Source organism: Nyctereutes procyonoides, unplaced genomic scaffold (genome assembly GCF_905146905.1).
Source record: "Nyctereutes procyonoides isolate TBG_1078 unplaced genomic scaffold, NYPRO_anot_genome, whole genome shotgun sequence".
NCBI lineage: Eukaryota > Metazoa > Chordata > Mammalia > Carnivora > Canidae > Nyctereutes > Nyctereutes procyonoides.
Window position 1 is genome coordinate 4,294,687 of NW_026575024.1, and position 26,085 is coordinate 4,320,771.

General features: G+C 51.4%; 1 protein-coding gene and 1 long non-coding RNA gene across 3 annotated transcripts in view; one reads left to right on the forward strand and one right to left on the reverse strand.

Moving 5' to 3' along the window:
• Window positions 1-262: 262 nt before the first annotated feature.
• LOC129497854 (uncharacterized) overlaps window positions 263-26,085 on the forward strand; it is a 47,110-nt gene continuing 21,287 nt past the window's right edge. For both annotated transcript variants that reach the window (XR_008662004.1, XR_008662003.1), the window contains exons 1-2: window positions 263-605; window positions 2,219-2,395. This is a non-coding gene — a long non-coding RNA (uncharacterized LOC129497854). The remainder of the gene's footprint in view (window positions 606-2,218; window positions 2,396-26,085) is intronic.
• LOC129497848 (neuroendocrine secretory protein 55) lies at window positions 10,132-11,224 on the reverse strand. The gene has a single exon (XM_055307040.1). The coding sequence runs from the start codon at window positions 10,909-10,911 to the stop codon at window positions 10,168-10,170; it is 744 nt and encodes a 247-aa protein (XP_055163015.1). The 5' UTR covers window positions 10,912-11,224; the 3' UTR covers window positions 10,132-10,167.

Consider the following 26,085-nt stretch of genomic DNA (forward strand, 5'->3'; position numbering starts at 1 on the left):
GTCTACACACGTGGAAACGCCAACACTGAACTTTGGCTCAAACTTTGCCCAACTATCCCCACGCGCCAGGGCTCAGCCGTTTGAGCATCCACTGAATGGGCCAACTGGGTCGCGACCGTCAGCTCACTCCCCTCCGACCCCAGCGCGGGGTCAGCCATTGGGCTGGGGTCACGCCAATCAAGGTTGCCTGGCGAATGAGCAGGGGGCGTCGGACCGGAAACCGGATATGAAGGGGAGGTCCAATAGGGGGCGCCGCGTTGGAACGCCCCAAGAGGTTGTGCTGCTGGGGTGGTTGGAAGCGGTTGGTGGGCGTGCGTATGGCGGCCAGGCCTGGGACGCCACGAGGCTCACTGGCGCCGTGGGGTCACTCTTCCCGAAGCCACAAGTCGCCAAGGCTGGAAGGGAAGGTCAGGGCCTACCAGGAGACAACCCTAGGGCTCGATGGGCAAACCCACCCTCCCGAGGGGACCGCCGCTGAGGCCAGGCGAGGAGGAAGAAAATGTCTAGGGCCTGTTGGTAGAGGGCCAAGGCCCTGATGCACAGGAGGGGCCCAGACGCCTAAGGACCTGAGGCCCCTGGGATGCTGCGCCCTGCCGAGCTAGAAGGTCAGTAGACATTGGGGTCTGCAGCCCCAAGGGACGGGGTGTGCCCCCCCTCCCCCAGCCCCACTGCGCTTGGGCTCTGTCCTCAAGCACTGCTCATCAAGGAATGGGCACAGGGTCTCTTTGTTTGACATCCTCATGGGCATGGGGGACCTTTTTGTTCCAACACTCTTTGGTGTCTTGGTCCTTGGCCTGGAGAACACATGCATTGAGGGGATAAAGGCTGGGTAGATACCAGTCCTCCATCCTAAAGGAGCGGGAACACAAAAATGAAAGATGACTCCCGGGGGTGGGGGTGGAGGACTCTTGGAAGTCTTGATGGGGAACATGGTGGCGGTTCAGACGGGCCTGCATGGATGGGTAGGGCCGCCGCCTACAATTGGGAGGAATGGGAAGAATGGGAGGAATGGAGGGAATGGGAGATGCGGGCCTACCCTTAACAAAGACCCAGTTGGGGGAAGCGAGGGACTCCATGTGGAGTCCTGGGAGGGGCACTGGGAGTGAAAGCAGGACCAACTGGATGGGATCTCTCTGGGGATACTAGGAAACTCCAGGACAAGCACTTTTGAGGCTGTTTTGGTGGGAAATGGAGATGTTGAGTGTTTTTTGTCCTGCGAGTGAGGCTTTGAGCCTAGTTTTAGTAAAGATGGAGGTGGTGTGGAGGATAATCCTGATGGAGAGAACACAGGAAGCTGTGGCTGGTCATGACCTTTAAGATGTGGAGAACCACACGCATGGAAGGAAGCAGGAAGGCTGAAGGAAGGGGCTCTAGAGGGATCCAAAGGGCCCTCTAGCAGCTTCTGTGACAGAACATCACCAAAGGTGGAGAAGCCAAAGTATGGCACTTGGATGATGGGACACAAGTGACACAGGGAAGCCCAGAGGATCTGGGGAGGAGTTGGGTGGTAGCGGAGCCCATTTGGTTTTAGACTGGGCAGAGGTGAAGGAAGGGTGGGCAACTGGGAAGGAGTTTTTCATGGCCTATTATTTAAGAGGGTGGGTCTGGTTTAGAAGGAAGGTACAGACCCCAAGTTCAAAGTCAACCATCCTTCTAGGGTATGAGATCACTGGATCAGAGACTACCCCAAAGGGGAGGAATACATTGGGTGATAGGAACACAGAAAAGGAAAGATGTCTCGGAAGAGAGCAGTGGGCTAGGACAGGACTGGTGGGGGTACACTGGAGGTGGCGGTAGGCTGGAGGTGGTGGTGGTGGTGGGGTGGGAATCTGAGAATCGCTCAGAGTGCCTCAGGGAGATTGGGGTTTCCGAGCCCCTGCATGGTTCACATCAGGGCCAGCTGATTCTCTGCTGTGGACTGTCCTGGGCGCTTGAGGGTGTTAGCAGCATCCCTGGCCTCTACCCACTAGATGCCAGTAGCAGCCCCTTAGTTGTAGCAACCAAAAATGTCTGTGGATTTTGCCAAATATCCTCTGGGGGGCAAAACCGCCCCCGGATGAAACCATGGCTAGAGGCTGAGAAAGGACCCTTAGACCTGAGTAGGAATCATCTTAATTTAAAGGTAAATTGGGACTGCGAAGAAGAAAAACCCCACTATTTAACTCCAGTGTTCCCCATTTTGTCTACTCTTACTTATTTACTTATTTATTTTCTGTAGGCATTGGCCACCAGAGTCTAAAAACCCCAAATCACTTATGTGAGGGGGTTCAAAGCAGAAACCATCACAGATGAGCAGTGGGACCTGGGACACCTCAGAAGTACAGCCAGATGTTTGAGGAGCTGGCTGAAAGGCAGCTGGTGCACCTGGCCACAGGGACCTGAGGAGCCCGGTGTGGTGAGCACTGGGGGCAATGAGTGGGAGGGTTGTCTGGGGGCTGCGGTCATTGGTGGGGCTGTCTGGCCAGCCTACCAAGGACTTGGCAAGCTTTTCGGCTCAAGACAGAAATGTGGCCTTGCCCTGGATGGAGATGGCCAGTTACAGGTGTGGTGGGCAGCCTAGTCCAGATTGCCACTTCTGGATCATTTCTATCAGGGAAAGAGGCCACTATTTGACAGGAAGAAGCAGGAACGAGGAAGGCAAGTGGGTTAATGAGTTCACGCGGATGACAGGAAGAGGCAAGACGGGCTAGTCGGGGTGCCTGAGAGGAGGGGGGAGTTGAGGTGAAGGGCAGAAGCTATGTGCCAGGGTCTGGGCCCTGTTCCCACAGGGAGTGCGGCAAGATGGTATACCCGTCAGGGAAGGGAAGGATTGGCTGTCAAAGTCTAGGCGAAGGTTTCTGGGAAATTGTGTATCTTTAGCTACTTAAAAAGAATATGTCTTCTACACTACAATGGAGAAAGGAACAGCAGACACCACTCATGGTTCAGTAAAAGTGCATTTCTGAGGATGGTCGGCCTGTTCGCCAAATGGCAGGTGCCTTAGGTGGACTATCTGCCGGCTTTTTGCAAATGAGTAATCCCCAATAGGAAGAAAGTATTTCTGCACTGTTGGCTCTCCGAGCAGCACCCTTGCCATCTGCAGGGACGTGGCCCCCTTCCTTGGTGACCCCGTGTGGTGCCCTAGGCTTCCCAAACTCAATCTTCCTGCTCTGTTGATGCTGCCCCACTAGCACGCACTGCAGTCAGCAAACGGCCACTGGGATACTTACATTTGGGGGATTCTTATTCATTGCCTAAAGCACCAGACACATCCAAGTTTTTAAGTAGCTGCCTGTCAATTTTCTTCCTTAGTTCATCCCTGTATCCAAGAAAGAAAAAGCAAAGCAGACAGAGAAGGGGATGGTCGAGAGGGAAGAGAGCAGAAACCTAGGAAAAACGTTCCTTTTCTGGCAGTAGCATTCCGTCCTAGCCTGTGGTGGGGGTGGGGGCCATTTGCACAAGAGCTGGCTCTGCAGACCACCTCTGTCACTTGTTGTCAGTGGCTTGCTTTCAAAGGAGGAAAAGGAGAATCTTTGTACCAGTTGTGGCGGGGAGGGGGACAGAAAGGAGAGAACCTGGGAAGAGAATTCAGGCAACTATTCCGTTTCTCAACCTCCCAGTGACAAATGTTTTTTGAGTGCTGACTGAGTGAGTAGCCATAAGACTTTGAAGCTGTTCAGTTAATTACTGTTCAATTAAGACTTGCTGTGCCCATCCTTCTACCTTCCAGCATCTCCTCTGCCAGCCTTGGCCGGTGGAGGCAGCAGCAGCCTACTGCTGTCGGCAGAAGGGTCTGCGTGACCAGGCTGTTTCAGGCAAATGCCAGCTGAAGAGAAAATGCCTCAAATGGAGGTTAGGAGCAGGTGCAGGGCTGATCTACTCCATATGCTCAGATTAAAAAGCCCCGTGCTGGAGCCCTGGGGGCTGAGGGTCTCCTACCAGGAATTCAGACCCCTTCATTCAGCTCACTTGCTAAACTCAGCAGCCCTCCACTTGGAAGGGCTACCCGTTCCTGCTGCAGCCAGGCACATGTCTGTCCCCTGACCACTCGCGCTGGTATGGTGGGTCCATGCCTTCTCGACAGTTGCTGGGCCTGGGCTGTGGACTCCTCCTTTAAGCTAGCCAATGATGCAGCAGAGAACCTGGAGGGGAGTGGCCATTCCAGAAAAGATGAACAGTGCCCGGAGAAGGGGGACTAAATGGGGGGTAAAAGCGGGGGGGGGTAGGGAGGGGCGCGAGAAGGGCAAGAGGGAATCTCAGAAGAGAGATTTGGCTTTAGTGGAAGCTCTGTTTAAGATTTCAGTAATCGTGGTGGAAACTCCAGGCACCCTGGGGGCAGCCGGGCACCATAATTTGAATGTAAGGGGAAATGGTATATTTCATGTTTGCGCCTGGCCTCAATTTCCCAGAGCGCATCCTCCCCCTGAGCTCAGATACAGACAGCAACATAAGCCAGGGCACTCAGAGCCGGCTCTCGCCTGGGGGTGGGGCGGGGAGGAGAAACTGGTTGTCTTCAGCTGGCGGCAGTCCTTGGCCAGTTTGAGAGTTGGGGCCTCTCCCTGAACTGAAATCCAAGATTTAGCATTTAAACTCTAAAAACAATGTTTCCTAGGTTTTAAATCTTTCTGTTGGGCGGATGCCGTTGGGGCAAATGTACAAAACCCCCGCTGCACCTATGAAATTGAAATTTCTGGCCTTCCGCGTGCCTAATCTGTAGTCCCCAGGGTGCTCTTCTACAGCAGGTGTGGCTGTTAAAAATGCTCTTCCTGACGTTACTTCTGCTGCCACCAGATTTTTGAAGATGGCCATGAAGTCTCCCCTAAACCTTTTTCTCCCTGAATCTCTATTTCTTCATAAGACTCTAAATAGCCCTAATATTACGGGCTCTGTGACTCCTAGTTCCAGATAGTATCTTCCCTTCCTTTTCCAGTGTTCTTGTCTTTGTCTTCCAGTGTTTTCTGTGATTCCCCCCAAACACTCCTTTCCCTCTGTTCTCAACTCTTCCTGCACATTACAGATACCACGTACCATCTGTGCATGTAGTCTAGTCTTACCCTGGCGTTTCTGATGGCCATGCCCCTCTGTTCATCTGCAGCATGCTCGCCCTAAGATAAGCTCATAGAGTAAAAATAGGCCCTGTCCACAGGCGAAGCCAGGAAGGCAGCCTCCCCAATTCTACCTTGCAATAGAGAGTTTGCCACCGCCGGCAGTGGCAAGGGAGTGTGTGTGTGTGTGGGGGGGTGGTGCCACGGCGCCAGCTCTTCTTGGATGTCCTGCCTTACTGGCTGAGCGCTGTCAACAGGTGACGGTAGCCCTGCACTGCAGACTCTTGGCCTTGGGGAGAATCTAAGTCAGTAGGCTGTTCACTCTGGCTCCTCTGCTCTGAATTAGCTAGGACCTAGCACCAGGACCAGTGCCAGGGGATGTGGAGCTGGGAGTGGGAGGTAAGATTTTTAAAAAGGGAAAACCAAACAGCAAAAATTTACCTTATATGTAGCCTTGTGATATATAGCCAAAACAAAACAAAAATGGGATGTTAAATCATTGATTTGACTGGTTTTTTTTTTTTTCATTTGCATTGTTATCCCACGCATTTGCAACAGGGGGAAATTGGTTTAGGAGGAAATGCAAAAAAAAAAAAAAAAAAATCTTAGCTCTCACAAGGTCTTGCAGTATAGAAACAGATACATCTCTAGAATTGTGGTATTAAAATTTCATGGGAGGAGCAATTAAGAAAAAAAGTCTGAAAAAGCTCCTGGGAGGGAAGGGTAATAGAAACAAAGGCCGAGGACGCTGGTTATCCAAACTCACTGCAGCCTCCCAGCCATGTTTGCAGGTCTGGCCTAATCAGGACACTTACAAGTGTTACCAAATAATATATTCAACACTTGTGGTCGGTTAGCTAACGTTGCTGTCAGACTGCTTGCTCCCAGAGCTGTGAGCATCTCCAGGCTGCAGTACTCAGTGCAATGCTGGCTTCAGGCTGCCTGCTCCCACTCAGAAAAGCTTGTTTTCGCACACCATCAGGGAGAGGTGAGGGAAACGGGCACACAGAAGACACACACTATAGATCTGCTCAAGGATGGCCAGTTCCCCTCCCCCCAGGCTAGTAACAAGACACAGTGGAATTCTGTATTCTCTAACTTGCCTTTTAAAAAAAATTTTTTTTTGCCACCCATTCAAAAAGACTGGATAAAATGGAAATTGGAACAACACAAAACAGATTTCTTCACAACTGGTGCTTTTTATTTGATTAACCTTGAAAACCTTTTTTTGTTCCATTAGTGTTAAAATCATGGGTAGAGTCAAATTGGGCAACCCTGGGCTTAATCAACCTGCACGCATTTGGAGCTGAAGGGAATGATGGGAACATACTTCATTTTCATTGAAGAAATGGAGGCAGTAAGGTGCTGGGTCTGACCCAAGGCCACTGGGCAGGACGAGGCCTAGAAGATTCTTAGGTCCTGCTGTCCATCCCTGGGGCATCCAGACTTAGGAAATAGTCATTAATGTCAAAACCCCCGAGAGCAGGACGAGAAATTCCATCCCCCATTCTGGAACATGAGGATTAAAGATGGAATTTGAGGACCTCATCCCTTTTGCTGGGCAATGTCTAAGAGAAGGGCAGCACTGGGGCTGGCATATGACATCACTTGCCTCTGGAAGCTTAATTTGATTTTAGTAATTTGTTTTTTTGTTATAGGTCACCTTTCTGTTAAGATACATACTTTCCCCAACGCCATGGTTTCTGCTCAGTTTCCTCTCAATAGCTTCCCTCTGCATGAGGAGCTGTGATAACACAGGTAAATTAAGTAAAATCCATTCAGATTATTAAAACAAAGGAAAAGACCTCATTCTTACCCACGCTGAAGTTTCAGCTCCCTCATGAAATCTTCAATCCCAGCTGCTAGAAGTGAAGGCTAAAGAGTAAAGGGCTGTAAGCATTTCCGGGGGGGGGGTGTGTGAAAAAACAGCCTCTAGCGAATTATAGAAACATCCTCCTAAAACAGTTCCAAACTTTAAAATTCCCAGTTCTTGAATTCTGATAAACATAAAAGTTTAGTTTGCCAAACTTTAGTAAAAGTAAACCTACACCAGCTGGCTGACAGCACACAATATTTGAACACTGCTATGACTTTCCAACTCAAAAAGTTCAGTTATAAGAAGACCTTTGTCCAAGAAAAAGGAAATTTCTAGTAAGTAAATGATTAATGTAGTAAAGGAAAATCCTAAATGCCAGAGCACACCATCACCTTTAACTAGCTTTATTCTCCTCCCCCTCTCCACATGAGATACTACAACCAGCTAGTAAATCACTTATGTGGTCAACTAGAAAGTCTGGTTTGGTTGCGGTGTGGTTGTTTTTTTGAGTGAATTTCCTCACCAGACACACCCCACCTAAATTGAAAGGGCAAGTGAGCCCATTCAAATGCTAACCCCAATTTAGCAGGGTGAGACAAAGGGCCAGTTTGGAGACTAGTGAGTTGGGAATGCTTGGGAGAATTTGCCAGAAATGCCTCTGGGGATTAAAAAAAAAAAAAAAAAGGCAGTGTAGCACCAGTGTCTCAGGTAGAGAGAGGGTTTGAAGTTGTCTATGCAGTAAAATCCCATCCTTGGGTGGGTCCAGGGCACTTCCTAGGAGTTTGGCATAGAAACTGCGTTTCCTCAGTTATTCTGTAGAGTCCCCAGTGGCTTTTCCACTCTGAAATGGGGGTGGAGGGAAGGGGTAGAGAGAGGGGGTGGAGGGGGATGGAGGGTGGGGGAAGGGAGCTGAGTGGCGCAGGGGGTGGGGGTAGGCAACTGACTTTCACAATCAGGTAGTTTATATGGAAGAGTGCTTCTAAGGTAGGGCCAACTATTTGTGCGTTCCTAGATGGGGACCACCCCCTCCCCAACAATGATCTTGGTGTATTTCTTCCAATTAAGAAGCAAGCCTCCCAATATGGGGGTTCTGCTTAAAAGCAGACCAAGGTTGGCTTGAATGGTGTGTGCTTAGGCACTGAGGACTTCTTAAACTTGTTTATTCTTCCTGCAACAGGCAAGATGCTAATTTCTCTACTGAAAAACCTGGCTCTGCAGGGGCCCCCCTCCCCCAAGCTGGGAAGCGAGCTCCCACCCGGAAAAGCACGCCAAAAGAAGCCACCCAAACCCTGGCTTCTGTCGCACATTGACTAGACACATTTTACTTGAACTCAGGCTGGTAAGACGTCCCCAGAGGAAAAACAACACTTAATGCCACAGAAAGGAACCACAGCCATGACTGTTTACCCGGACTAGAAATTCCAACTTTGGGGAGCTCCATCCCACTTAGGCAATTTCACACATTTGAGCCAAAGGCAGGGCACGCCTGGCCCTTCGGCAAGTCCTCAGGAGCCTAAGACTTGTGACACTTGCCCGCTGCCCAAGGAAGCCTCTGCTCATCAAGAGCCTCCCGGGTCCTTCCTAGTGAAGACCTGTTCTTCCCAGTTAAGACCGTAAAGGCATCCAACGGGCGTTAGTCAGCGCCGCAGCCGGCAAACCAAGTTGGGGGCACCGTGTGGCGGTTCCTATGGAGGAGACCTGGAAGGAAGACCGTGGCAAGTGTGTGCCTTCTGGCCTCACCCCTCATCCTTTACTTGAGTCTATAAAACCGACCGATCTTATCTTTTCAAGCCTCAAAACGCGCCCCCCTCCCCCCCATCTCATCATTCCCATCAGACTAGCTCAAACCGGCGCAAACCACGACGCGCACCAAGAAAAGATCAATTGCCACATCAGGTGGGTTTTGTAAAATCTATTTCACTCTATCCGTCTTCTCCTCCAGGGTCGGCAGTAAGGCACACTTTACGCACTGAAGACGCGTTACGGGGCCGCCGCGGTTTCTGTCCTCTGGCCACAGGGCGGCTTCACCTCCAGGTTACAGATACCAAACTTAGCTCCACCCGAGCTGAAAATGGCCGGAGCGCCGCCTCCCCTCCCCGAGGCGGCCCAAGCCGCCGGCCCCTGCCCCCTCTCGACCAGTCGCCCAAGGACTCGCGTCCGATCCAACGCCCTTCCCCAGCTCGGCGGTGCCGCGCGGTTTGGGGACGCGGTGTAGGGTATCCCGGTGAAAGATGCCATCCCCTCTCCAGCCCCGTTTCTTGTGCCGCTTTACCTTTCCTCCCGGCACCGCCTCGCGGGCCGCTTGGCCCCCCTTCCATCCCCAGGACCTTGCGCAAACAGCCCCAGACCTCTCCAGCCAAGCTGCACCCGGCCCCGCCGCCAGATCAGCTGCGCCAAAACGCTTTAGCGATGCCCCGACGTGACCAAGCCCGCGCCACCCACCCCGGTAGCCTGTGGGGGCACCCCCTAAGACTCCCGTACCTTCTCTGCCAGCCCTCCAGGTACGCGTGAGTCGCGGGGAGCTGCCGGCCGCCCTGGAGAGGTCGGCTCCGGAGCGCGCAGGCAGGTGCGCACGCTCCTTGCGGCGGGCTCCGGCCCCACGCGCGCCGGCGGGCGGCGGCGGCAGCCAGGACTGGCGCACGGCCGCGGGGAGCACTGGCGCCGAGGTCCCGCGGCTCCAGACTGGCAGCGCTGGGACCCGGGCTCCGGGCTCCGGGCTCCGAGCGCCTTAAAGCGTGCGCGGCGCGGCGCGCGACTTTCCCCGGAGCCGCCAGTCCCGGGAGTTGCCCAATCCCAGCGCGGTTGCTCTGCGCACGTTGCAACAGTGTCGCTACGGCGCGGCGGCTCTCCCGGGCAAAGTTGGCGCGCGCACCTCAGAACCACGTTTCGGGCGCCTGCCGAGGCCACCTGGCCGGAGGCTAGTGTTTAGTTAGAAAAAAAAGTGTGTAAAACAGGTGACTTACCTGTGCCTTGTGGGTGTGCAGCTCGAAACCCGGGGCGCGCCGGGGCTTCCGCCGGCGTCCTGGACCCCAGCTCGGAGACCTCAGGCTGTCTCCAGCGGGGCGCGTGGGGCGCGCGGAGCGCCCGGTCGTCCAACAGCCCCTCGGCCACCTGGGCGCTCCCGGCGCCCCGAGGAGCCTTCCCCAGCTCGCCCTGGCCCCCGCCTCCCGGACAGGCCAGCCGGGCCCCCTGCCCTTCCCTCCCCCTTCCTTCCTCCCTCCCGCCCGCAGCCCCCGCCCCGACCCCGGGCTCCCGGGCTCCCGGGCTCGGCGGCGGGCAACTAACCTGAATCAAAGAAAACAAGGAGAATCTGGACCGCGTCCTCCATTAGTGACGCCGGATGGGGATGGGTCCCCTTTTGGAAGGGGACTCCGGGGACGGGTCGCGGCGGGTGGGCTTCTTCGGCTTGCAGCGGCGCTGCTGCTTCTTCTCCTTTGGCTCCTCGGACTCTTCGGGGTCCCTCGGATCCTTGTCCTCGGGCTTGGGCTCGGGCTCCTCCCCCTCCCTGGGGTTCTGGGGCTCCTGAGTGCTGGGCTGCGCGCGACTCGGGGAGGCGTCGGGGCTCCGCAATCTTAGAGCGTGCAGACGCTCGGTGAGAGATTGGCCGAAGCTGGTGTGCTTGGGCACCACGGGGCCGCGCTCGTCTTCTGGCTCGGTCTCAGGCTCAGTGGCGGGGGCGGTCTCAGGCTCGGTCTCGAAGTCGGTCTCGGATTCGATTTCAGACTCGGTCTCCGTCTCGGTCTCAGATTCGTAGTCAAACTCTTCCTCGTACTCTAGGCACTCGGGGAGGGACAGCTCGAGGTCGGCCTCCTCGTGCTCGTGGTCCGACTCGGGGGGCTCGGGGAACACCTGGGCGCCGGAGCGGTGGTGGGCGTTAAGGAAGCTCCGGCGCTGCTGGGCGGCCGCGCGCTGCTGGGCGCGGGCGTTGGAGGTGGCGAGGGCGCGGAGGAGCGCGATGGAGCAGGAGAGCCAGAGGAGCGCGGTGGCTGCCCGGCGGCCGATGGGTGGGCACAGATCGTTGTAGTTGTGGCGAGCTCGGCGCCACTGCTGAGCCCGGGACCTACGATCCATTCTCTTAGGCGCACACCGAGAAGACCACCCGCCCTCTGGCTCTGCAGAGCGGGGCTCCGATGCGCATTGGCTGCTGGAGCCGACAGAGGTGCACCCCACGAGGTGAGAAGCTGGGTCCGGAGGTCCCAGCCCCACCTCGCTGTGCGGGGGGAAGAAAAGGAAGCACCTACCTTCCTGATCACTCAACTTTCTAAAGCTCCGCTCCTCTGCTTGCCTCTCTGAGCAAGAAGGGATGGGTAAGGGGAGAAAAAGTCTTCCTCCCCCGGGGCTCCTCTCTCTAAGTCTCAGACTCTGCGGCCTAAGACTCGGGAGAGGTGCCTCCGCTGGTCCTCTCGCCTGGGAGAGGAAAGAGGAGACTGAGGCGGGAGGGACGCGGCGGAGAGGTTCTGCAAAGTTGCGCGCCCGGACTTCTGCCGGGCATGTGCAGTAGGGAGGCGGGGGCGCCTCCCCGCGAGCTGCGCCGTGGCGCCGAGCCCGTGGCGCAGACCCTAGTGGGCCGGCAGGTGGCAGGAGGGAACCTTGTTTGAAACGATTTGGGCGACTTGGGCGAATCGAGGGGCGGGGGGGCCTGGCGGGTGCCAAGGAGCAAAACAAGTGAGCGAGCTAGCCACAGGTTAGGGTACTCGGGCAGCCGGGCATAGGTCCGGTTCTCCGTGGGGTCCATACACCTTCCCAACTCCAGGCTTATCGGTAAAACGAAGCCAAAAGACCAGACCGCAAAATCGCAGATACTAGGCGGAATGAAACGGGGGGGGGGGGGGGTCTGTGCGTGGGTATTAATGATCCAGCCCCGGGCGAGTTCCAGGGGCTTAATAGTTTGAGGATGGTAACCTCAGGCAGTCATTAATCACGAAACCACCTTTGGCAGATCCCTTATAGTGACTGTAATTAGAGCGTTTCCGAAAAATATCCCCCGCACCCCCCTGTAGTCTCAATTGGCTAATTACCTCGCGGACAAGTAAGCACCGTTCCTAGGAAGGGCCCCACAGACAGGGTGATGGTTTGCAAGTCCACAAACCCATCGGTGGGCTGCCATGAGCTCTAGCTGAGAACATGTGCTGCTGGAAGACAGACTCTAATTAGCTGGAACCACTAGTTAAGGCAAATCTTGCCTGCCCTGATATTCAGTAGGTACAGCCCATTCTCTACCCCTGTGGGGCGCTGCAGGCCGGTTAGCCATCAAGGAAATCTCACGGGGTACCCCTTAAAGCGCTTTCATTTCATACACAGATAGGTTTTCAACAAAGCTAGTTAATTCAGTGAATATTTATTCAGTGCCTGGCACATGCCAAGCCCTGTTCCAGGTGCTGAAGATGAAGTTAAAAATGAAGAAAAGAAACTTACATTAAGGAAAGCCCATTTAGGACTAATCGGCTGTTAATCAGAGCGTTAAACCACTCTGAATTCCTCCCTGCCCACCAATATTTAATCCGTCTTTAATTCTCTGAGAAAACTATTGGGTCCATCAGAGCATTAGGGTTAGGTGATGTGGCTAGATGTTCCTAGACCACGTTGAACCCCGGAGGCTGAAAGGTTGGAGGAAATTAGTACCTCTCTTTCTCAGCCCTGGAAAATCAAATGAGCTCCATGTCCTCCTGAAGGGGGATCCCTGGAGTGATCTTAGCTCAGGGAAGCATGGTCCTCGGAAAGCTCTTGAGTTCCGTCTATAACCTGACTGCTGCTTCTGGGTTGTATATGACGCCTTCCCTGTTAGAGTATGGAGTGGCCCTTTTGCCATGGTGGCAAGTCCAAAGGTAGTTGCCTAATTCAGAGCCACACCGTCTTCCTAGAATTCTTGGACATGTCAACAAAGTTGCTCCACTTGGAACACATGGGGGAAATCTGGAGAGGCATGACCTCACAATTCTGCTTTCCTTTTTGAGGTCACCCACCAGGCTTTTGCTCCTGGTACCCCCTTCTTGGAGGCTAAAGAGTCCTGTGCCTACAGCCATTACCTGGCATGGTGGAACTTGTCCTCATACCTTCAACACCATGCTTACATGCAGCTGTCAAAACCAGAGTGTAGACCAGACCTTAGCAAGATTCTAGCAACTGCTTTTGATGTGCTGAGGGTTTATTTTTTTTATTTCTGCATCTTGGCTGTGGATGTTCTTGAATGTTCCTGACTCGGCTTCTTGGCTGTGTCTGTCTTTCCTCTTGTGTTCTTTTGAGTTCTTTTGTGGCATTAAAATACTGATTGGTCTAAGAAAGTAGGGTTGATTTGGCAAACCCCATAAAAGGACAAACGTCTGTATTCTAGTTGTGCCTACTGTCACACTTTGCAAAGGAACTGAAAGGGTCTCATCACAAGAGCCTGGTTCCAGTCATCATGTGATTATTAGTAGGGGGCACTGGATGGGCTGTTGGGTCCTGCATACCTCAAATCCATATCTCTCTGCCTCCATCAAGGAGGGACATCTCTGAAGGTTTTGCTCACATTGACCCACCTGCTTTATTTCTTTCAGTTAGCACAGCCCCACTGACAGTGCATGGAGCATAAAGACGTCGTTCAAGGGATTTTCAAGGCACGTTGGGGAAAAAAATCAGTAATATGTGGGTGCTGGTGAATGCCCTTTCAATGGAGACGAATGCCAGCTGTCAGCAACAAGGTGGATTATGATTCTTTAGTGTTCATAAGAAAGTACTTCGTTTTTCAGAAGGAGTGCTTTATGCCTATAATGGAGATGGCAGCCCCGAGCTGATCCACTAATATAGATACACCGAGATTGCCTGCATTATTAACAAATGTGCATTACATAATACGTACTTTTGGACTAGATTCTGCATTAGTAATGCACTTTCTTTGCAAGATGCATTTTAATCAGCAAATGAACATTTAACAAAACACTGCATTTTAGAGCCCCGGTCCTGTATAGTTACACATACATTCCGCATAGTCTCCGGGAGGAGCAGCAGGACCACACTGAAATACTGCTCCATCTCGCACTTAGGGCCGAGGTCGAGCAAATGGATCTGTGCAGAAAATGCTGTTTAAAATGCATTACGTGCACGACTTTAAAAAGTGCTTGCTGCAGAGTGAATTTCAAAAAGGAGCAAGTGGGTGATGAACAACCTCGGGTTGTTAGCAGCTAAGGAACAAGGGGCTCTGTCTGTCTGCCGGTAAATAAAGTATGGTCATATGTCACCTTCGGGCTCTGCCGGAGGGAGGCTCCCGAACCTGTTGGACAGGAAAGTGCACTTCCCAGTTCATCCGAGCATCATACAATAAGGTTCTGATTGGGATGAATTGTGAAGAATATTGTCTTCAGCCCCTTAAAGGATTGTCCCGTGGAACAGGCATTGAGATGTATTTTACGTGGCTCCAGAGGGCAAAATTATAACCTATGGGTAGTAGTTACAACAGGCAGATTTCAGCTCAACCCAAGGAAGAATATTCTAACAATTAGGGCTCTGAAATGGAATGGCTGTCAGGAGGCAGTTGGCTCTTTGTCAGAAGCGGTGTTAAATCAAAGGACAGATGAGCACATATTGGAGATGTTTTCCGTGGGACTCATGAGCCAGGCCGAGTTGGAACTCGATGCGCGCCAAAATTCTTTTCAACTCAGATTCTGATTCCATGAAAGGCATTTGGAGACCTTGGGAGAGGGGCTGGGGGCTCTATTGATGGACATGCCCTTCCGACTCTGCTTCTATTTTAGAAGCATTTGAAAGTGCAAGCGGCTCAGTGACAGGAAGGAATGTTTGGGTGGCAGTTTCAGGACATGAGCAAACAGGTGTATGCAGAGGGAACCAGCAGGGCTGCTGTGCGGCTTCTATAATCGGGCTCAGGCTCGGAGGCGCTTTGTTCCACAGCCCTCTTTGTCAGAGCAAAGAAATTTGTCAAGTCCGTCTAGTAATTCTTTTTTTTTTTTTAAGATTTTATTTATTCATTCATGAGAGACACACACACAGAGAAGCAGAGGCACAGACAGGGGGAGAAGCAGGCTCCATGCAGGGAGCCCGATGTGGGACTCGATCCCGGGACTCCAGGGTCAGGCCCTGGGCTGAAGGCAGGCACTAAACCACTGAGCCACCCAGGGATCCCCTGTCTATTAATTCTATCGGTCCTTTGCCTCCCCTCCCAGAGCTGTCTCGGAAATTAGTAATGAAATTGGTTGTTTAGCGATCAGGAGTTGAGTCACTTGTGTGAACAGGACGCTGTTGCAGGCGCTGTGGGGGGATGGCAGTAACAGAATGAACTGCAGCTCCCCCTCCATCATGCATGTCAGTGCGAGGTGCCCCAAATTCTACAAAGTGGGCTGCCAACCAGTGCCAAATAGTGAACCCTACAGTATTGGGGAAGTGCTGATACAGTCAGGGGAAGTTCATCTGTCGGGGGAGGTTTCTGGAAAAAGATGTGTTGTTGTTGTTGTTTTGTTTTCCCCCCCAGCCTGACTTTTTAGATTTTTTTGTTTTTTTAAAAGTTCTGTGGTGAGAAGATCGCTGTGCTGGTCTCTCAGAGAGACCGAGAGGAATCCCATGAGTTCTCAAAAGGCTTGACAGACTATTGTCATGGGTTCCTCCCCTAGACACCAACACAGTTTCCAAGATGAGACAAGAGATAAAAGACTGGTTCTGCTCCGCCAGGTGAGTGGGTATAATCACCCTTGAATGTATTTTTTGGACAATCATTGAAAAGGACTATTTTTCGAGATGGAGAGCTTTTCAAACTTTCTTTTGGGTAGAAATGAATTCAGGGAGCCTGAAGTATTCCCCACCCCTGACTGTGGCAATCAGCCAGAAAGCCTCAGCCCTACTGAGAATTTGGCACTGTACATCCCACCTGCCCCCAGGTCTAGGTACAGTACAAGAGCATTTGGCTCAATTCTCTGGGGCGTTATTTTGCTGTTACTCAGACTGCACTGATCCGGGTTGGCTCTCACCAGTAGAAATAGTGACAGCCCCAAACTCCTGGTTCTGTGATTTTGGGGGAATGCCATCTCGAGCTAAAAGCAAATGATAGGGTGAAATAATCACCTATTTGGCATGGCCGGATGCTGTCCAGAAAAACTGTTGGGATTATAATACTCTATTTGTGCCCTGTGGACAGAGCTGCTGGGAGTTGTCTTCTCGAGAATGGCCTTTCTTTCCCTTGGGTTTGGGTTCTACCAGTGTTCTCCCATCCATCCAGCACCCACTCACCTACCTGCCTACCTATGTACCCACCTCTGCCACAGGTGGAGCACTTTCTAGGCTCCTAATCCAACAGGAAGTGTCTGGTAGCTCCCTTATTTAGGCAAAGCATACACTTGGGCACACAGGTCCTCCTTGGGCATGGTGCCTCCTTTTCTCTGCTTCTGCTCTAGCTGTCAGCTTTCATGTGGTCCCTGGTTGACAGCCTGGACTCTGGCCATTTGCCTGGCCTTGTCCTACAGAAATTAGGACTAGGTTCTCTCCATCTGCCTGCCCTCAACTTACATTTGAGCTTGCCTGGTTCTTTCCCATGGCCCGCTGAGACATTGGTGTCCCAAGATGTCCACAGCCCCTGTGATTCTAGTGTCCCTGCTGCCCTGCACACCAGCTTCCTCCTGGAGGTGGGCTGCTGATCGCAGAGGACTCCGCTATCAGGAATGTCCTCTGGCTTGTGCTTTTAGCTCGTGTCCAGCTCTCCTGGGCATCCAGCCTTTACCTCCAGCCACCAGCACTGACAGAGAGCCTCAAAGTTGTTTTTCTCTCATCTGCTGAGAAAGTGACTCACCCCTTCAGATTTGGTGGGGGAGTGAGCAAACGAGCAACGCACCCAGAGGGGAGAAACTCTGCCTGGTGTCATGGTTCAGGCTCATGCTCACAGAAACCCTTTCAGCTCGAGCTCTTCAAAATATGATTAGACCAATTTTACATGTCTAGTCACTGAGGCTCTGGTAGATTGGGACTGTTTCTATACGTGCAAAGTGAAGTGGGGAATTGGGGCAATTATCTTCAGGCAAATGGCTCTGGGCTCTGTAATCAGTCCGGCCTGGTAACGGGGGAAATCAGCCTCATTCACTGTAACGCTGCTCTGAGTTAAAGAGGATTCTAGGTATTTGTTTGTTATTTGAGCTGGGCTTTGTTTTTCTAAAAGGCAGTCTGGTGAAGCTGCATCCCACCCTGCACAGATGTTAGGGCACGTGGCTTTTGGCGGCAGGGCACTGTTGACCAGTCAGACGTGGGGGACAGTGATAATGGATCTCTATGTAATCAGCAGTTCACCTGACCACCTCTGCTTCCGGTGGAGGTAGCTCTGGGCTCGCCTGTCTTTTCTCCACACCCCTTCCCTCCTCAGGATCCATAAGGATCCTGAGACATGGGCCAGGTGATTGACAGGGTCATCCCTGTGCCCGGACCATCCAGGTTCCAGCGGGGCCCACGGTCAGACATGAACTGTGCATGCTACAGAAAACATCGTGAAACTAGACTAACACAACAGAAATGAACAAAATCGGAAATGAAAACTCATCAATAGGCTGGCCATGGCTTTTCCCTCTTCCACTCATGGTTTTGGCTAAACATCATTGTAAATTGGGGGTTTTCCCTTTGCTGGTCTAGAAATGCGCTCACAAAACACCATCACTTCCCTCCCAGCTCTTCACTCATAGAGCAAGAGAAGACTCCTGTTTTTCCAAAGCACGGAGGTCTGTTTTGTTTTGAGGCAAGTGCGGGCTTTAATCATAATTGCCCTTGAGGACAGTCCTTGCCATTAGGAAGCCAACCAGTGGGTAAGCTGGGCCGCGTGGGGCCTGCTGGGGGACGCCGGGCATGGACCCTGGCCAGGGAGCCCTGGTGGGAGATTCTTGCCTGTCCACTGCCCATGTCTCCTTCACCTACACTGGTGCTCACAGGGAACAAGAGGATCTAATTAACAAGCACCCCAGCAAGGACGCTGTGGGGCTTGAGGTGACCATGGGGAAATAAACAGAGGAGGCAGAAAGGTGTTTTTTTTTTTTTTAGACTGTCAGACAACTTCATCTTTGTCACTTGGAAATTGCCTGATGTTTAGTTAAAGCTAAAACTTCCTTTCCACATTTGAGATAAGAGGGTCTTGAAAAACATCAGGCCAGACTATTGTGACATTAGGTGGCTTGTATATTTTTTGTTTATTGATAGCTACTTTATTTCTGCTGCGTTTGTTAAATCGTAACGTCTTTCCCCATTGTTTTACCCTGATTGGTTTACAGCCTTAATGATCATCACTTTATACTATATTTTAAGATCTACTGGGGCAAATGCCTTCTTATTGGATATTATCTCAGAACCCTCTGATAGTTTTGTGCACTTATTTTCCTATAGAATTTAAGAACCATTTTTATCAAGTTCTGTAATGACCTTGGTGATCTTTTGACTGGAATTCCATTCAATCTATAAATTAAGTTGGGAAATACAGTCATCTTTTCTGCGTTTAGCCTTCAGCCCCAGTATGATCTCACTCTTCATTTACTTGAGTTTCTATCTCTCCCATTAAGGATTTGTGTTTTCATCATATAATGCCCACGTATCATATGTAGAGTTTGTTTTTTTTTTATATGTAGAGTTTTTTTTTTTTTAAATTTTTATTTATTTATGATAGTCACACAGAGAGAGAGAGAGAGAGGCAGAGACACAGGCAGAGGGAGAAGCAGGCTCCATGCACCGGGAGCCCGATGTGGGATTCCATCCCAGGTCTCCAGGATCGCGCCCTGGGCCAAAGGCAGGCGCCAAACCGCTGCGCCACCCAGGGATCCCTATATGTAGAGTTTGGTATGTGAAAATATATCATGTATTTCCCAAGTATTTGATACTTTTGTTGCTATTATGAATGGGCTCTCTCTTTTCATTTTATTTGCAGGCTGTTTATTGTGCGTTTATAAGAATGGTATTGATTTTTGTGCATTTTTCTCATATTCTGTGACTTTTAGAATTGGTTGGTTTATGAGGCAACCAGCAGCCTGCTCAAGCAAATACTCAACGAAGGTTGAAGAGGATTTTGTCGAAGGGATTCCTACATAAGAGAGAGAGGTGAACAACGTCAGTGGTCACTAAATGCAAACCCGCGGTGAAGTGTGAAAAATTAAAGACGATGGGGTGGGTTTTTCATCAGGCTCAAGTTATTCAGAGAAGGGACTTTTTTTTTTAAAGATTTTATTTTTAATGGATCTTTACTCCCAACATGGGGCTTGAACTTAATAACTCCGAGATCAACTCCACCAACTGAGCCAGCCAGGCACCCCAGGGACTGTTCTTGACCACGGAGCCTACAGAAGCTTCCCTCCTATTAGTATGTCAGTGTCACCCCCTTTTGAATCAAACAGATAGTAATTTGAGGTTTTTGTTTTAAGATTTTAGAGGTTGTTTTTTTTTTAGAGCTTCACAAAATGTTTTTATTTCATTTTTTAAAAATGATTTTACTTATATTAAAAAAATAAATCGGCTGCCCCAGATTGGCATCTCACATTTCTTTTGAAATTTTAGCGTTGTCTGAAATCTCTGAATCAGGGACTTCCACCTCATTGTCCTCTTGACAAGTGGTACAGTTTGTGATATTTGGTAATTCTGGGCTTCTCTTTTTATTTAAAAATAAGTTTGGGTTATTCTTTTATATTCTTCTGGTTAGTCACGTCATTTCATTAGATTGATGTTTTATGTCTTCTTTCATCCTTTTCTAGTCTCCTCACCTCCCTGGTGCCTCCACATGCTGTCTGACAGCATATGGCAGAGAAGAGCCCTTATTCCTTTATGAAACAAGGAAATGGGAGGGGGGGAACCTCACTGTGTTTCTTTTTTTAAGGAATTTTCTCTTAATGTCCTTTCTCTGAGTGTATTTGGGTGGCTTCTAAGAGGAAGCAAGATGGCATCTAATGAGAGGGACTCAGTAGAAAGGCTGAGAAGTGTGAGAGGTGAGAAGCCAGTGTTGGAACCGGATGGACCCGGATGTGCGTCTTATATATTCTGCTTCATAGCTGACCAGTGGCATCACCTGTCTGGACTTCCATCTCCTCCATTGCAGGAAAGGTCTTCCAAAGGTCCAAAAAACTCTCCCTTCCAGGGTTATAGAGAGCATCAAATGAGGAAAGAAATAGAAAGTGCCCAGCAAGGGTCTAGAACAGGTGAACTCTGAACCAGTAGTTTGGCTGATGGCAGCTCTCAGTGATGGTGGTGAAGTTTGTGATGTGAGTGGTGGTTGGGATGATGTAGTGACGATGATGCTGGTGACGGTGGTGAATGTGATGGTGGTGGTGGTGGTGATGGTGGGTTTTGTTTCCAGTTCTCTCATAGTGGCTTCCTGATGAAGGTCTTAGGAGCGGTGGTTTGATGTACAGAAGTGCACGGAATACTTGCTGTGGGCCATGCACTGTGCTAGGCACCAGGAATGTGTTGGTGAGCTAAACCAGCCTCTTGTCTCTGTACTCTTTATTCGGCGGGGGATCTGGAAATAATGAATCATCACGCTAAGGAGAGTCTCGTTACAACCTGAGCTAAGGGCACTGGAAAAGAAACTTTTTTCAGAGCGTACAGCAGAGGAAGCTGCCCTAGATCTGGGCATGTCAGGGAATACTTTCCTGGGGAAGTGATATGTGCACATTTGAGCTGTGAACTGAAGGATGAGCATGTGGCAGCGGCAGGGGTGGCCCGGGTCCAAGCGCAGGAATAGCGTGTTTGCAGGCCCTCTGCTGGAAGGGACTGGACGGATGAGGGGAACTGGCAGAAAGTCAGCAGAACCTTGGGGACAGAGTGAAGTGAGTCGGGGAGGTGGCCCCAGGACGGGGCCTCCTTGGCCCAGCAGAACAGAATGCGGTCTTGTGTCTCGACCACCTTTAGGACGGTGGGAAGCCCTTGTCCTGGTGGCTGGGAGGTGCCATGATCAAGTTGTCTGTGGCAAAACTCTCTGGCTGGGGGCTGGGGGTAGAATTTGGAGGCAAGCCAGAGATGGTGGGAGTAGTTGAGTCTGGGGAAGGTCATTCTAGAAATACAAAACTGGTGGCAGTGAGAGTGACCTCGAGAGTCGTTGTTGGGGACGTCAGCTGACAGCTTGGCGGCAACGTGGAGTCGGGGAGTGGGCTGTGTGAGGGGGGACACGCAGCTGGAACTGGAAGGGATAGTGGCTACCTTCCACTGAGCACGGGAGGGGCGGGGGGTGTGGAGCGCAGGGGGCGGCGGACCTCAAGTCCTGCCGAGCCTTGTGGGGCGAATTCTGCCCCCGGCCCGTTGAGTTAGAGACGCCTTGCATGCCCTGCGAGAAGGAATCCACTAGGCCAAAGGGTAGGATCCTCCATAGTTGGATGGAGGGGCTGTGGCGATGGAGGGGCTGTGGTGAAAGCCAGGAGCCTAGTGGGAAAGCCCGGGGACCACAGGGCCCCGGAGTTGAGTTTACAGCTCCACGTGGGACGGGAGCCCTCAAAGATCGGGTTCTTCGGCCCTGCTGCTGTCCCCACGCGCCGCCCCGAGCCGAGTGTCTTCGTGGGGGGATGGAACATGAACCCCGCGCTCAGATGTCAGCCCCCTTGATAGCAGATCTATTTTTTGTCAGCATCCAAACGGACAGTTCGCAGCTTCGCATTCTTTTCTTGATCACGTTAGAACTGACATTCTGCTGGCTTCTTGTTAGAGAAAGAGCAGGTCAAGAGCTGGCTGGACGTGGCTCGGAAGCTCGAAATAGAACTATACCATGGCCTCGCTGCTCGGGCCTGGCAGGGTCCCCGCGGCAGCCGAGGACGACTTGGGCAAGGTGAGAGCCAAAGCACTCGGTAGCACTCTTTTCCTGCTGGTTATTCAAAAATCCAGCCAAGGCCCAAAGCGCCAGCTATTATTTGAAGCCAGTCCCCGGGATATGGGGGAGTAGGTACAAGAAAGGCACATCCGTTTCCCTCAGAGACCCTTTTGTGAGATGCCTACTCTGAAAGCTGTGATGTCCTAGCAGCGTCCCCTCTCCGTTATGGCAAAAAGTACAGCACTGCGTTATATATGGCGGGCATGAATTAGATACGTTCCATAAATTCGGTGATACTGAGCGAGGCTTAAGCCTAGAGTCTGCTTTAGTGGCCCTCGTCCAGCCGCAGCCTCCGTAGCCCACCCCTCACGTTCCCCCGAGGGACCAGCTTCACACAGAATGACCTATTTCCATAGAAAACGTCTTCCTTCCACCCTTCCAGGCCCCACATCCAGTGCAGGCCCGAACCTGTGACCCCGAGGTCAAGCATCAGACGCTTAACCCACTGAACCGTCCGAGTGCCCTCAAAAAGTGTCTTTTTTTTTTTTTTTTAAAGACAAGTAGTGACTTTGCAGCCTTTTCATTTGGCAGCGTTATCTTGCAGACCCTCGTGCGTCGGTTCACATAAGATCTCTGTGGTTCTTTTTAATTGTCGCCCCATCGGCTGTGGTCCCAGTAAAGGACTGTCAATAGCCGTTTTCCCTGTTGATGTGTATTTTTGCTGTTTTGACTTGGTGCCTCGTCCTGGCACATACTTCTGCACACATTTACTAGGGTTCTCTAGGGTCAGTCCTAAGGGAGGTCACAGGTAGACACAGTGCTTTGCCTCGGTGGCCCTTTAGCCCGAGGCTACCAGGCAGCATGTGTCTGACCCTCACCTTCTCGGCACCCAGTTGCTCTGGCCAGGAGGGCAGTGGCACCAGTGCTGTGCCCGGACCCCCACACGGTCTGAGGGGCATGACCTTGGCTCTGACCGGTCAGGAAGAAGAGTGAAACTTTAGTGAACTACATTTCAGAGACCTGCCGCCCAGAGGGGTGGGGGGAGGCCTGGCCGAGAGGCGGCCGGGGCACAGGCTGTGCACTCAGCTTCTTCAAGTTCTGGTGAAGGGCAGCGTGCCTTTGGGGAGGCGGCATTGACAAACCGTTCTTGCTGGCGATCCCTCGAGAACTCTGAGCTGCGCTCTGGTCTTCTGATCATTTTGAACCCGCGTGGTAGGCCTCCCCGCCTAATCCCCCATATAGGCAGTTTAAATTGGGAATGGCCACAATGGAAAGAATGCTCTCCAGCCTTCAAGATCGGGGGACCCCGTCCCCCACTCCCCTCCCTGCCCTGCTCTTTGCAGGCTAGACGAGTTAGTCACGGTGTATAACCAGGGTTACTGTGTAATTTGTCATCCAGCTGGGACGTTTTTGAGCGTGGAAGGCCGTGTTAACTGGAGGGGTTTCTGGGATGACAGGGGTAATGTAGGGCTTTCCTGCAGACCGGGTTGTACAGGCTGCCTAGCTTTTCCTCAATAGTAACGTTAACTTGTTATCAATAATGTAACATTGTAGGGAGATATATATCTACAAAATTAATGAAACAATATGATTGACATTAATATTATGTTTAGTAGGTTTAAAAGAGTAACTTCCCATTTCCAACTAGTTTTAAAATAGACTTCTGTCTGAAGAGAGAAAGGTCTGCTCTTAGGAGCACCTGTTACATTGGGTGAACTATCAGCGTGAAAAGGGAAGTTTGCTCGTCTGTGTTTCTGAAGTCATTGTGGAAACGTAAAGAAGGAAAAGAGCAAACTTGGGAGAAAGGAAACACTAACTTGACCTTTCCTGGGGGTTCCTGACCCGAGAGCTGAGGTGCGTGACCACAGGCCTAGGGGCTCCGCTCAGCATCAGCGGCGGGGACTCTGGGCTCCTTCTTTCCCCTCATGCACACGGATGGGACAGAGAAGGCTGGAGGTGGCTGGCCTGTGGTGTGGATGGAATGTGGTCAGAGCTTTCAGAGCTCAAAAGCACTATACAAGTTAGAAAAAATTTTACAGTCCCTTAGAAATAATTGAGATTTTTGCTCAAACTTCAATTATTTCCATACCAGCTAGATGAGTTTTGCCATATTCCCGCACTATAGCTGCACTTAATGGTTTTCTTTATTTTTTTTTATTTTTTTTTAATTTTTATTTACTTATGATAGTCACACAGACAGAGAGAGAGAGAGAGGCAGAGACACAGGCAGAGGGAGAAGCAGGCTCCATGCACCGGGAGCCCGACATGGGATTCGATCCCAGGTCTCCAGGATCGCGCCCTGGGCCAAAGGCAGGCGCCAAACCGCTGCGCCACCCAGGGATCCCCTAATGGTTTTCTTTAAATCAACTTGTTGTATTTGTGTAAATGAATTTAGTTTTAAAGGAAAATTATACCGTTATTGCTTCGCTTCTGGCTAAGAATTTTTTAAATACGTGAGAAGATAAATGCAAAGCTCAGAGTGGACCACGTTGGCCCTTGGCCCGTTGGGGTCATCCTGGGCACCAGGTTCGGTTGGTCCAGTGCAGCACTGTCTTCTCCCCGGCAGACGGCGAGGAGCTGAGTCTGTTCATCCCCCTCGGGAGGTACTGGTCTGGACCCGAGAAAAGATGTCATGACAGGTGACAGCACATTCTGGTCTCCCTCGCCAACAGATATGTACCATCAAGGGGGGACAAATTAGATTTTGACCCCAGTATCTAATGAGGCAACTCTTAGCTGAGGAGTGCTGGGAAGGCCTCTGGTTCCAACCAGCTGAAGCCTGTTGAGTTTGCACAGGACTAAATTACTTGGGGCATATTTTCTTTCCATGACATTTGCCTTCTAATAATAAATCGACAGATGTAGTTGTCTTGATCTGCCTTTACCATGACATTTGCCATCACTTCACATGTTTTTGTTTGCAGACGCAGCCAAGAAACAGGCTTATCAGTGAGGCTTTAACCCATGCCCTTGGCCTCAGCAGAGCTCTGTCCCAAACAACAGGAGCGTGAGCTCAGGCACCTTCTCTACTTCCTGCTGGCACGTCTTGCAGGGCCCACCCACACCCCCTTTGAGCTGAGGCCTCTTCTCTCATGCTGGGCTTTTCTGGGGATTTGGGTGGGGGGAGGTGGGTCTTTCTCCCATCATGCACTTGGTTCTTGATTGGATGCCAGAAAATGCCAGAAAAGAGCCTGTGCCTAAAAATACGCCCTCAGAAGTGTGGTAGGATATGCTTTTCATACGGGTCAAAAGCCAGCAAAACTAAGCCAGTATATACATGATAGAAGAAACACATTCACAGAAAGCGTATGATAAACTAGAGATTTGTTACTGTGTCGCTGTGGCGGCGAAGGTGGGTGAGGGCAGGCGAGAAAGGCGTTCTAGTAGATGAGGTTACCGGCTGTGTCTTGCTTGGGTTGGCTCGTTGTGTATTTTTAAATACTAAATTTAAAAAAGTATGTGTTGAGGCTGTCTCCATGGGTCAATGGAATGGGACAGTTGAAACAAATCCAGGGCATTTGGGGAGGAGACCCGTTGTGCTGTGGCCAAAAGGAGGTCGTTTTCAGGCGGGGCAGTTGCTGACCGGCACACCAGGGCTCTCTGCTCACCTCTCTTTCTTTTGTACACGTTGAGAAGTGTCCCAGAAGGGTTCCTAGCACATGTGAGGTTCTCCGTGATTTGTTGATTTGTTTTTTCACATGTATGTTGTGAGTATTTTTGAGTGAGTTCAGATTTTGTTGAATTTTTGTTGAGTCTTTTTTCACATGTTGAAGTTTAACCTTGTTAGGGAAGTTTGCCAGCACACAGAGGTGGAGACGAGACCCTGGGGCCCCAGCACAGCTGTGCTAGCCCATCAGCTCTTGCTCCCTCTTTCACCCCTACTCCTTCGGGTAGCTTTATTAAGGCATGTCCCAGAAATCATACCATTTCACTCTGCTCTTTCTGGGCTCTTTTGGGCTCTGTTGAAGCCACCCTCTTTCCGTTAAGAAGAGCAAGTCACGTGACTGCCCCTGCTTTTCCCTCCTCCTCTCCATGAGACACTTAGTCACTGCACAGATCTGGGGCACCCTCGAGAGGGGAGTAGACTCTAATCCCCATGAGCCCCAGGAATCTCCTGGGGCTCCCACCCGTCTTCTGGATCCCTTTTTCAAGGCCCCCAAATCGGTCACTGGAGATGTTTTCCCAATTCCCGAAACAACATAGACACATTTTCAGCGACCAGGCAAATTTCAGCAGTGCTCTTTCTAAAAGAATGCACATTTGGAACGTACAGAGCCCAAATCAGTGTGATGTCAGTTGTCACTGTCCGTGTGGAAAGATTTTGCCACGGCCAGCTGCTGGGCCTCTTGGCGCTATATTAATAGCAGGGCCATGGGGCCCAGTGGGGTGGGAAGCCAGGGAGGGCAGGGACAGCTGTGGCGGACATCACACCATGCTGCAGGCATGTGCTCCCGTGTCCTGGGCACACAGATGGCCCACACCTTGCCCTGCCGCTCAAAGCCCCCCGGGCCCAC